General features: G+C 43.5%; 1 protein-coding gene across 3 annotated transcripts in view; it reads right to left on the bottom strand.

The window, feature by feature from the left end:
- LOC121573503 (band 4.1-like protein 4) overlaps nucleotides 1–13125 on the bottom strand; it is a 117399-nt gene that overhangs the window by 884 nt on the left and 103390 nt on the right. For 2 of the 3 annotated variants that reach the window (XM_045222526.1, XM_045222527.1), the window contains exons 17-23: nucleotides 12071–12130; nucleotides 11594–11671; nucleotides 8700–8819; nucleotides 8408–8455; nucleotides 4678–4749; nucleotides 704–814; nucleotides 192–270 (exon numbers count right to left, since the gene is read on the bottom strand). In XM_045222526.1, coding sequence (XP_045078461.1) covers nucleotides 192–270; nucleotides 704–814; nucleotides 4678–4749; nucleotides 8408–8455; nucleotides 8700–8819; nucleotides 11594–11671; nucleotides 12071–12130 — 568 coding nt within the window. Of the gene's footprint in view, nucleotides 1–191; nucleotides 271–703; nucleotides 815–4677; nucleotides 4750–8407; nucleotides 8456–8699; nucleotides 8820–11593; nucleotides 11672–12070; nucleotides 12131–13125 lie in introns of those variants that run through there. The other variant, XM_045222528.1, reaches the window with a different exon arrangement.

The raw sequence follows: 13125 nt of genomic DNA, 5'->3' as shown, positions 1-13125 counted from the left end.
TTTGTGGTAATAAAAGCTAGTATTGTATTTAATACGTGTAGCACTGCCATTCAAAGGAAATAATCACCCCACTACACGCTTGCAAAGTATCACTTTTATTAATTGCGAAGATTTCTGCCTCACAGCCTTCGTCAGAGCTTGTACGTGTGGCATTGACCAAAAAGTGGCAGAAAAAAGGGTCTGTCACTGACCTGAGAGGGGGTGGAGCTGGAACCTGGGATGTCTGCTGTGCGTGTCACAGGTAAGGGGGGAACCAGGTCTGTCCGGGCGCTGGGGAGAGGGTAGAGATGTGTTAGATGTCGGAAGACATAAGCAGGGTTACACTTTAATCATACTATATTATTTATGAAGCATACAGTCGCTTCCATTATCATGTCTCAAGGTGCTGAACAATACAGGAAAGAACCATCAGCATCAAGCAACCATACAATAACTAGACTAGAGACGGGATTTCATTTGACGAACGTTGCAGTGCCCTTGACATTTAAAGGTAGTATGCGATTGGGCAGACATTTGCAGCGTTTACCGTGAATGTGATCTCTGCGAACGTCGGGAACATTGCCTTTACTCAGATTGTATCCCAGCCTAGAGACATTAATAAGAGCTCCACCACACTACTGTCACTATGTAAATGTAAAGTTTCTGGTGAGACTCTGAAGAGTGAAAAACCATAAGATCTGTCCTGAGACCAGTTTAGACTCACTTGACCTCCGAGAGCACGGACCTCTCCCCTTCGGAGCACTGGGAGCGTCGGTACTGACGGAAACTCCGGGGGGAATGAGAGTGCCGGATTTTGATTGGGTCTCCTTGGGTTCTGGAAGGAAGGATGAACATAGAATCCTTCACTTCATCTCATGTGTAGGACAGTAGGCCTACCTTTCATTTAGCCCAGTGGAATATAAGCCCACTCCATACTGAATCCATCAGCTTCAGAGTCGGTGAGATATAATTAAATAGAGCATAATGTATCTCTACAGGGAGCAGTAGATTTACATGTGACCCTACAGGGATGACTATGAAAATGCCAGACTCAGTCATTCAAGTTATGTAAGGGAAACATTTCTGATATTATAATCAGACAGGTCTATAATGAATGGAGCATGCTCAGTCAGTACATTGGGGTAGGGTCTGTTGATCTGCACTTGGATAAGAAGATAAGAGATTCACAGCCATCCGGGCTCTGTCGAGCCGGCCGCGACCGGGAGACCCATGGGCGGCGCGCAATTGGCCCAGCGCCGTCCAGGGTAGGGAGGGAATGTAGTGCACTCACTAACTGTAAGTCACTCTGGATAAGAGCGTCTGCTAAATGACTAAAATGTAAATAAACAAAACGTACAGTCAAATGTTGTAAGTTATGGAGGTAAGGCAATAAATAGGCCATAGTGCACTGGAGTGATAGATGTGCAGAAGATGATGTGCAAATAGAGATACTGGAGTGCAAATGAGCAAAATAAATAACAATATGGGGTTGAGGTAGTTGGATGGGCTGTGTACAGGTGCAGTGATCGGTAAGCTGCTCTGACAACTGATGCTTAAAGTTAGTGAGGGAGATAAGAGTCTCCAGCTTCAGAGATTTTTGCAGTTCGTTCCAGTCATTGGCAGCAGAGAACTGGAAGGAATGGCGGCCAAAGGAGGTGTTGGCTTTGGGGATGACCAGTGAGATATACCTGCTGGAGCGCATAATACTGGTGGGTGTTGCTATGGTGACCAATGAGCTAAGATAAGATAATTTGCCTAGCAGTGATTTATAGATGACCTGGAGCCAGTGGGTTTGGCGACTAATATGTAGTGAGGGCCAGCCAACAAGAGCGTACAGGTCACAATGGTGGGTAGTATATGGGGCTAAGGTGACAAAACGGATGGCACTGTGATAGACTACATGCAATTTGCTGAGTAGAGTGTTGGAGGCTATTTTGTAAATGACATCGCCGAAGTCAAGGATCGGTAGGATAGTCCGTTTTACGAGGGCATGTTTGGCAGCATGAGTGAAGGAGGCTTTGTTGCAAAATAGGAAGCCGATTCTAGATTTAACTTTGGATTGGAGATGCTTAATATGAGTCTGGAAGGAGAGTTTACGGTCTAACTAGACACCTAGGTATTTGTAGTTGTCCACATATTCTAAGTCAGACCCGCCGAGAGTAGTGATTCTAGTCGGGCGGGCGGGTGCAAGCGAGCGTTCGATTGAAGAGCATGCATTTAGTTTTGTCAACTGTCAAGTTATGTAAGGGAACATTTCTGATTATAATATAAATATACCCTGGACGACGCTGGCGCCAATTACGCGCGCCCCATGGGTCTCCCGTCGCGGCCGGCTACGACAGAGCCCGGATGGCTGTGAATCTCTTATCTTCTTATCCAAGTGCAGATCAACAGACCCTACCCCAATGTACTGACTGAGCATGCTCCATTCATTATAGACCTGTCTGATTATAATATAGACCTGTCTGATTATCATATTATCATAACTGTCTTATTATCATATAGACCTGTCTGATTACCATATTGACTGGTCTGATTATCATATAGTGCTGTCTGATTATCATAACGGTCTGATTATCATATTGACCAGTCTGATTATCATATAGACATGTCTGATTATCATATATACCTGTCTGATTATCATATTATCATAACTGTCTGATTACCATATTGACCTGTCTGATTATCATATATACCTGTCTGATTATCATATTATCATAACTGTCTGATTATCATATTGACCTGTCTGATTATCATATTGACCTGTCTGATTATCATATATACCTGTCTGATTATCATATTATCATAACTGTCTGATTATCATATTGACCTGTCTGATTATCATATTGACCTGTCTGATTATCATATTATCATAACTGTCTGATTATCAGTTATTGGCAGACTAAATAGCCTTGGTTTCTCAAATGACTGTCTCGCCTGGTTCACCAACTACTTCTCAGATAGAGTTCAATGTGTAAAATCGGAGGGCCTGTTGTCTGGACCTCTGGCAGTCTCTATGGGGGTGCCACAGGGTTCAATTCTCGGGCCGACTCTATTCTTTGTGTATATCAATGATGTCGCGCTTGCTGCTGGTGACTCTCAGATCCACCTCTACGCAGACGACACCATTTTGTATACATCTGGCCCTTCATTGGACACTGTGTTAACAAACCACCAAACGAGCTTCAATGCCATACAACACTCCTTCCGTAGCCTCTAACTGCTCTTAAACGCTAGTAAAACTAAATGCATGCTCTTCAATCGAACGCTGCTTGCACCCGCCCGCCCGACTAGAATCACTACTCTCGGCGGGTCTGACTTAGAATATGTGGACAACTACAAATACCTAGGTGTCTGGTTAGACCGTAAACTCTCCTTCCAGACTCATATTAAGCATCTCCAATCCAAAGTTAAATCTAGAATCGGCTTCCTATTTTGCAACAAAGCCTCCTTCACTCATGCTGCCAAACATGCCCTCGTAAAACGGACTATCCTACCGATCCTTGACTTCGGCGATGTCATTTACAAAATAGCCTCCAACACTCTACTCAGCAAATTGCATGTAGTCTATCACAGTGCCATCCGTTTTGTCACCTTAGCCCCATATACTACCCACCATTGTGACCTGTACGCTCTTGTTGGCTGGCCCTCACTACATATTAGTCGCCAAACCCACTGGCTCCAGGTCATCTATAAATCACTGCTAGGCAAATTATCTTATCTTAGCTCATTGGTCACCATAGCAACACCCACCAGTATTATGCGCTCCAGCAGGTATATCTCACTGGTCATCCCCAAAGCCAACACCTCCTTTGGCCGCCATTCCTTCCAGTTCTCTGCTGCCAATGACTGGAACGAACTGCAAAATCTCTGAAGCTGAGACTCTTATCTCCCTCACTAACTTTAAGCATCAGTTGTCAGAGCAGCTTACCGATCACTGCACCTGTACACCATCTGTATAGCCCATCCAACTACCTCAACCCCATATTGTTATTTATTTTGCTCATTTGCACTCCAGTATCTCTATTTGCACATCATCTTCTGCACATCTATCACTCCAGTGCACTATGGCCTATTTATTGCCTTACCTCCATAACTTACAACATTTGACTGTACGTTTTGTTTATTTACATTTTAGTCATTTAGCAGACGCTCTTATCCAGAGTGACTTACAGTTAGTGAGTGCATACATTCCCTCCCCTACCCTGGACGACGCTGGGCCAATTGCGCGCCGCCCCATGGGTCTCCCGGTCGCGGCCGGCTACGACAGAGCCCGGATTTGAACCAGGATCTCTAGTGGCACAGCTAGCACTGCGATGCAGTGCCTTAGACCACTGCGCCACTCGGGAAACCCACTCTGTAACCCACTCTGTAACTCTGTGTTGTTGTTGTTTTTAAATAGCACTGCTTTGCTTTATCTTGGCCAGGTCGCAGTTGTAAATGAGAACTTGTTCTCAACTGGCTTACCTGGTTAAATAAAGGTTAAATAAAAAATATTCCTGTCTGATTATCATATTATCATAACTGTCTGATTATAATATATACCTGTCTGATTATGATATTATCTTAACTGTCTGATCATCATATTGTCCTGTCTGATTATGATTTTGACCTGTCTGATTATCATATATAAAAATGTTCATCCTTAAAATGTACAGACTATCTAATCTAATGAGGAAGGGAGGAGCAGTCACTCACTCCACTTTCTTGTAGGGGATCTCCTTCAGCTGTTCCTCTGTTAGATCAGGAGCAGGGTCCACCAGCTCCTTCCTGTAGGAACACAACCACCAGGGTATGTTACAATTATCTTCCCATATCACTGGAGAAAAGGCTGTGCATACTGGTTTCAACAACCTTTGAAGGCTGTGTTAGTACATACTTTTCAATAGTATACACTCTTTATGAATAGTTATCAACTATTAGTCATGGTTAGTCAAGTTATTATAGTGTTACACCTTTAACTTTCCATAACACAGGAAAAAAGGCCTATTGGTCACATTTTATTTGGAGAGTCCATCTGTAGGTCATACTATCAACAAACTATCTGTTGATAAGCAACTGCTTGCTAAGGTTAGGGTGAGGGTAAGGTTTAGAATAAGGTTTGGTTAGGGTTAGGGCTACAGTAGGTTAAGGGTTATGTTTAGGGTTAGAATAAACCATATTACATCTACATAAAACACCTGGAAGGCTGGAACATACAGTTGAACTCTGAAGTTTACATACACCTTAGCCAAATACATTTAAACTCAGTTTTTCACAATTCCTGACATTTAATCCTAGTAAAAATTCCCTGTTTTAGGTCAGTTAGGATGACCACTTTATTTTAAGAATGTGAAATGTCAGAATAATAGTAGAGAGAATGATTTATTTCAGCTTTTATTTCTTTCATCACATTCCCAGTGGGTCAGAAGTTTACATACACTCAATTAGTATTTGGTAGCATTGCCTTTAAAATTGTTTAACTTGGGTCAAATGTTTCGGCTAGCCTTCCACAAGCTTCCCACAATAAGTTGGGTGAATTTTGGCCCATTCCTCCTGACAGAGCTGGTTTAACTGAGTCTGGTTTCTAGGCCTCCTTGCTCGCACACGCTTTTTCAGTTCTGCCCACAAATGTTCTATAGGATTGAGGTCAGGGCTTTGTGATGGCCACTCCAATACCTTGACTTTGTTGTCCTTAAGCCATTTTTTTCCAGCATCTTCACAAGGTCCTTTGCTGTTGTTCTGGGATTGATTTGCACTTTTCGCACCACAGTACGTTCATCTCTAGGAGACAGAACGAGTCTCCTTCCTGAGCGGTATGACGTCTGCGTGGTCCCATGGTGTTTATACTTGCATACTATTGTTTGTACAGATGAATGTGGTACCTTCAGGCGTTTGGAAATTGCTCCCAAGAATGAACCAGACTTGTGGAGGTCTACAATTTTTTTTCCTGAGGTCTTGGCAGATTTTTTTTGATTTTCCCATGATGTCAAGCAAAGAGGCACTGAGTTTGAAGGTAGGCCTTGAAATACATCCACAGGTACACCTCCAATTGACTCAAATGATGTCAATTAGCCTATCAGAAGCTTCTAAAGTCATTTTCTGGAATTTTCCAAGTTGTTTAAAGGCACCGTCAACTTGGTGTATGTAAACTTCTGACCCACTGGAATTGTGATACAGTGAATTATAAGTGAAATAATCTGTCTGTAAACAATTGTTGGAAAAATTACTTGTGTCATGCACAAAGTAGATGTCCTAACCGACTTGCCAAAACGATAGTTTGTTAACAAGAAATGTGTGTAGTGGTTGAAAAAATAGTTTTAATCACTCCAACGTAAGTGTATGTAAACTTCCGACTTCAACTGTACAGTCCAACCATGGAGCGGGTCGAGAGCTTCAAGTTCCTTGGTGTCCACATCTCTAAGGACTTAAAATGGTCCACACACACCTGCACAGCCATGAAGAAGGCGTGACAGTGCCCCTTCCCCCTCAGGATGTTGAAAAGGTTTGAAATGGGCCCTCAAATCTTCAAAAGGTTCTACAGCTGTACCAGTGAGAGCATCTTGACTGGCTGCATCACTGCTTGGCATGTAAATAGCACCGCCCTCGATTCCATGGCGCTACAGAGGGTGGTGCGGACAGCCCAGTATATCACTGGGGCCAAGCTCCCTGGTAGCGCTCACCTTGTCTTCTCCGGACAAGCTTTTTTCCGGATGCCCCAAACAATCATCAGAGAAAATGACTTTACCCCAGTCCTCAGCAGTCCAATCCCTGTACCTTTTGCAGAATATCAGTCTGTCCCTGATGTTTTTCCTGGAGAGAAGTGGCTTCCTCGCTGCCCTTCTTGACACCAGGCCATCCTCCAAAAGTCTTCGCCTCACTGTGCGTGCAGATGCACTCACACCTGCCTGCTGCCATTCCTGAGCAAGCTCTGCACTGGTGGTTCCCCGATCCCGCAGCTGAATCAACTTTAGGAGACGGTCCTGGCGCTTGCTGGACTTTCTTGGGCGCCCTGAAGCCTTCTTCACAACAATTGAACCTCTCTCCTTGAAGTTCTTGATGATCCGATAAATTGTTGATTTAGGTGCAATCTTACTAGCAGCAATATCCTTGCCTGTGAAGCCCTTTTTGTGCAAAGCAATGATGACGGCACGTGTTTCCTTGCAGGTAACCATGGTTAACAGAGGAAGAACAATCATTTCAAGCACCACCCCCTTTTAAAGCTTCCAGTCTGTTATTCTAACTCAATCAGCATGGTAGAGTGATCTTCAACCTTGTCCTCGTCAACACTCTCACCTGTGTTAACGAGAGAATCACTGACATGATGTCAGCTGGTCCTTTTGTGGCAGGGCTGAAATGCAGTGGAAATGTTTTTTTTCATGGCAAAGAGGGACTTTGCAATTAATTGCAATTCATCTGATCATTCTTCATAACATTCTGGAGTATATGCAAATTGCCATCATAAAAACTGAGGCAGCAGACTGTGAAAATTAATATTTGTGTCATTCTCAAAACTTTTGACCACGACTGTACACACAATACCCCATAATGACAAAGCAAAAACATGTTTCTAGAAACTTTTCAAATGTATTAAAAATAAAAAACTTAAATATCACATTTACATAAGTATTCAGACCCTTTGTTGTTGGGGACCGTCAAAGCTGCAGACATTTTTTGATACCCTTCCCCAGATCTGTGCCTCGACACAATCCTGCCTCGGAGCTCTACGGACAATTCCTTCGACCTCATGGCTTGGTTTTTGTTCTGACATGCACTGTCAACTGTGGGACCTTATATAGACAGGTGTGTGCCTTTCCAAATCATGTCCAATCAATTGAATTTACCACAGGTGGACTCCAATCAAGTTGTAAAAACATCTCAAGGATGATCAATGGAAACATGATGCACCTGAGCTCAATTTCGAGTGTCATAGCAAAGGGTCTGAATACTTATGTAAATAAGGTATTTCTGTTTTTTATTTTTAATAAATGTGCAAACATTTCTAACAACCTGTTTTCGCTTTGTCATTATGGGGTATTGTGTGTAGATTGATGAGGAAAAAATTTAATTGAATCCATTTTAGAATAAGGCTGTAATGTAACAAAATTTAGAAAACGTTGTGGGTTCTGAATACTTTCTGAATGCACTGTACATTTATACTGACTCTACACACCCACGCACCCACAATTATCATATACGCTGCTGCTACTCTGTTTATCATATATCCTGATGCCTAGTCACCTTACCCAAATTTTACATTTTAGTCATTTAGCAGACGCTCTTATCCAGAGCGACTTACAGTTAGTGAGTGCATACATTTTTCATTTTTCATACTGGCCCCCCGTGAGCGCCATGCTCTACCAACTGAGCTACACGGGGCCCTATAAAGTGGTAACTGCTTATTTCTAGAAGAGCACTGTTAAACCTCATAAATGGAGTCATCACTTACTGGATGTGCCTCCACAGCTGCTCTTTAGCCTGCACATCTGGACTCCGCCTGGAACAAATCACAGAATTACCGGGGTTAATAGTTGAAGGGTTATTTATAAGACGGACCATCTGATAAGGAGAGTTATGGAAATGAATGGAAATGCTTCCCTCTGTGTGTCTGGAAATTGAGGAGATGAAATTGACCCAAGCTTAAGGCATTGTTCCAGGTCGGAGGTGGGGGTCTCTAGCACAGGGAGGAGAGGGAAGGAGGGTGTGTGTGACGTGTGTGAGTGTGGTTGTGGTTGTCTTACGATCGAGAACGGTGTCGTGAGCGGCGGTGGTTTGGGTCTTTCTGAGACCTCTCTTTCTGACGGCAGAGCACGGCTTCCCACTGAGGACCAGAGTCCACCATCTCATTCTCCTGACGAGATCTGGAATATAATATAATATTATTTTTGTATTGTAATATCATATAGAAGTATTATATGCCAGTATATTATAAATATACAGCATAACCATATTACTTCTACATAAAAGACCTGGAAGGCTGGAACATACAGTCCAACCATGTTACATCTACACAGACAGGTACAGAGATGACAGTATGGTTGCAGCTTGCAACTAACTGACACATGATAGATTCACACTCAAAGGACCTTGTGTTCTCAGAGCATACGCAGAACAGCTGGCAGGCATATTCACGGTCATTTTCAACCTCTCCTTGTCCCAGTCTGTAATCCCCACATGTATTAAAATGAGCACTGTCATTCCTGTTCCTCTAACTCTAAGGATTCATGACTGAATGACTACCGCCCTGTAGCACTCACATCTGTAATCATGAAGTGCTTTGAGAGGCTGGTTATGGCACACATTACCTCCACCATCCCAGCCACCCTAGACCAACTCCAATTTGCATACCGCCCCAACAGATCCATAGACGACGCAATTTCAATTGCACTCCACACTGCCCTCACCCACCTAGATAAGAGGAATACCTATACGAGAATGCTGTTCATTCACTACAGCTCAGCGTTCCAAACCATTGTCCCTTCCAAGCTCGTCACCAAGCTTAAGACCCTGGGACTGAACACCTCCCTCTGCAACTGGATCCTGGACACCTTGACGGGCCGACCCTAGGTGTTGACGGTAGGCACTATCACCTCCGCCACGCTGACCCTCAACACGGGGGCCCCACAGGGGTGCGTGCTTAGTCCCCTCCTGTACTCCCTGTTCACCCACGACTGCGTGGCCACGCACAAGTCCAACACCATCATCAGGTTTGCTGACGACACAACAGTGGTAGGCCTGATCACCATAATTAAATAGCTAACTAAATAGCTACACAGATTATCTGATTATTGTCTCTATGCAGATTATTGTCTCTATGCACACTCCCCGGGCCCTACACACTCCCAGGGCCCTACACATTCACAGGACCCTACACACTCCCAGGGCCCTACACATTCACAGGACCCTACACACTCCCAGGGCCCTACACACTCCCAGGATCCTACACACTCACAGGACCCTGCACACTCACAGGGCCCTACACACTCACCGGGCCCTACACATTCACAGGACCTACACACTCACAGGACCCTACACACTCACAGGGCCCTACACATTCACAGGGCCCTGCACATTCACAGGACCTACACACTCACAGGACCCTACACATTCACAGGGCCCTACACACTCACAGGACCCTACACACTCACAGGGCCCTACACACTCACGCAAACTGTCACTCCAACACACACACACACAAACACTCACTCCATAATTTGCTCACACTAACATAATATGCACATACATTTATACTGACTCTACACACCCACTCACATTCAATCTTCATATACGCTGCTGCTACTCTGTTTATCATATATCCTGATGCCTAGTCACCTTACCCCTATACATATATACCTCTATCACTCCAGTATCCCTGCACATTGTAAATATGGTACTAGAACTGACTGACCTGTACACTGAGTATACAAAACATTAAGAACGCCTGCTTTTTCCATGACATAGACTGACCAGGTGAATCCAGGTGAAAGCTATGATCCCTTATTGATGTCACTTGTTAAATCCAGTTCCATCAATGTAGATGAAGGGGAGGAGACAGGTTAAAGAAGGATTTTTAAGCCTTGAGACAATTGAGACTTGGATTTTGTGTGTGCCATTTCAGAGGGTGAATGGGCAAGACAAAAAATGTAAGTGCCTTTGAACGGGGTATGGTAGTAAATGCCAGGCGCACCGGTTTGTGTCAAGAACTGCTGCTGGGTTTTTCATTTACATTTTAGTCATTTAGCAGACGCTCTTATCCAGATAGTGAGTGCATACATTTTTAATTAAAAAATAAATAAAATATTATACTGGCAACCGTGTGTATCAAGAATGGTCCACCACCCAAAGGACATCCAGCCAACTTGACACAACTGTGGGAAGCATTGGAGTAAACATGTGCCAGCATCCCTGTGGAACACTTTCAAAACCTTGTACAGTCCATGCCCCGATGAATTGAGGCTGTTCTGAGGGCAAAAGGTGTTCCTAATGTTTGGTATACTCAGTGTATATAGTATGCTTACTTACTTTCTCGTGTTTTTCTTATTTTTATTTCTTGTGTGTTTTTGTTCTACCTTGTTATTTTTAGTATAACATTGTTATTGATTACTGAATTGTTGGGATTAGAGCTTGCAAAAAAGGCATTTCACTGTCCTTGTGCATGTGATATTAAAACTTGGAAAAACGATATTGTACATACAGTAGTACGTCACCATTTTCACTGTCACAACAGATAGCAACAGGATTTCCAGGAAATATAGTCTCCCATTTCCTTCCTCATTCCTTTGCTCCATCATGTGGTGAGACATTCAGACATTTGAGGCTGTCTATAGTGTATCATATGACCCAGCTAGGGAACCATTGTGGGTCTCAATAAGATATAGTTTCATTCAGAGGACAATAGCACCCTGATGATAGTAGTCTTGGGAGCAATACCCCCATATGAAACAGTTGTAGCTTAGTAGTTTACTATAGAATGGCTGTCTCCTTTGAGCAATATTACTATGTACTTGTAGCGATACTACTATGTGCTAAATATGAGGTAGTAGTAGTGTTTTACTATATACCTTTATTCTGTATATTTAATGGCTGTATGTACAGGTATGTCTCCTTGTAGGGAAAGCAGAGTGACATCACTCACCGGTTCCTCTTTTTACGATGCTCCCGGGTGGAGTTCTCGGACTCGCTGCCACTACTGGTGTTGCCACGGGAGCGTGACCTGCGGGTGGGCAGCGGTGAATAAAATGGGGTTAAAAGTTGACGAGGGGAAAATAAATGAGATGGAATGTTGTTTGTGTATGACCTGTCAGAGAGAGAGGACAAATGTTAACTTTTACTTTTAGAGAAATGACTCCAGGACTTAGCTAATGCAACTACTGACAAACAGAACCACACACTGAGTATATCATTATCTCTGTAGAGCTCCAACGCTGGATTTGTGGTGCTGCCACATTACAACACAGCACATAAATGACAATCTGGGCAAGTCACTGGGTTTATCTGACTTGTCTAAGTCAGTGTGGAACGTATGGATGTAAAGACGTGACCGTTTAGTTGCAGAGAGGACAGAGGTTCAGAACTGAAGAATTTAGTATGTAGTACTGTAAGCTAAAATTACCTCCTCTTCTGCTGATCGTTCTGGTTTGGGGGATCTGTTGGATCACTGGCATGGCCTTTCCTGAGGGATCATATCACAGAAGTTATTTCTGTCATGTTATTATCAGAGAGTCACTGTCATGTTGTTACTATTAGATATCAGAGAGTCACTGTCAGGTTACTGTTACAACTACTATTAAACAGGGAGGGTTGATGAGTTTGACATGCTTTAACCATCAACATAAACATTCATGACTCTGACTTAAAAGTGAGAGCATCTATCCAACCATGATTTATGCTAATCGGTATCTATTCAAAGAGAGTGCTTCATTGGCCACAAACCCTAGGGGCAATCTGAAATTCTGTATCTCTGCCCCACAACAGACACAGCCCAGACTAACCTTTATGAGTCATTCATATTAAAATAATATGAAAGTACATATCTTGTATTTGATTACTACAATGGCCTACTTCATATAAACATACTACTATGTGACCTTTGCAGTAGCTTCAGTACAGTATAGGCATCTTTATAAGGCAATTTAAACAAGGGTGTCTTCACAATACATTTTTGGTAATTAACTGCTTGTTAGGAACAATTACCAGCTATTACAAGGTAAACATGTTATACAATATATTGTGCGTAATGCTAACGGAGGAGCTAGAACTGTACAGGCTCAACAGTTAGTTCCACATGACACCACTAGAAGGCAACATTATTCCATATATGTACTTTTCAACTGGGAAATGACTGAAGGAGCAACAGCAGTGGATGTATTCTCCTGTCCTCTCCTCTTCTGCCAGTACCACTACCCGAGTCCTGTCCCCTCCCCTCCTCTTCTGCCACTACCTGAGTCCTGTCCCCTCCTCTTCTGCCACTACCTGAGTCCTGTCCCCTCCTCTTCTGCCACTATCTGAGTCCTGTCCCCTCCTCTTCTGCTACTACCTGAGTCCTGTCCCCTCCTCTTCTGCCAGTACCACTACCCGAGTCCTGTCCCCTCCCCTCCTCTTCTGCCACTACCTGAGTCCTGTCCCCTCCTCTTCTGCCACTACCTGAGTCCTGTCCCCTCCTCTTCT

This window comes from Coregonus clupeaformis, chromosome 9, assembly GCF_020615455.1.
Source record: "Coregonus clupeaformis isolate EN_2021a chromosome 9, ASM2061545v1, whole genome shotgun sequence".
Classification (NCBI taxonomy): domain Eukaryota; kingdom Metazoa; phylum Chordata; class Actinopteri; order Salmoniformes; family Salmonidae; genus Coregonus; species Coregonus clupeaformis.
Note: the sequence above shows the minus strand (reverse complement) of the source record. Positions and strands in the feature narration are given on the sequence as shown.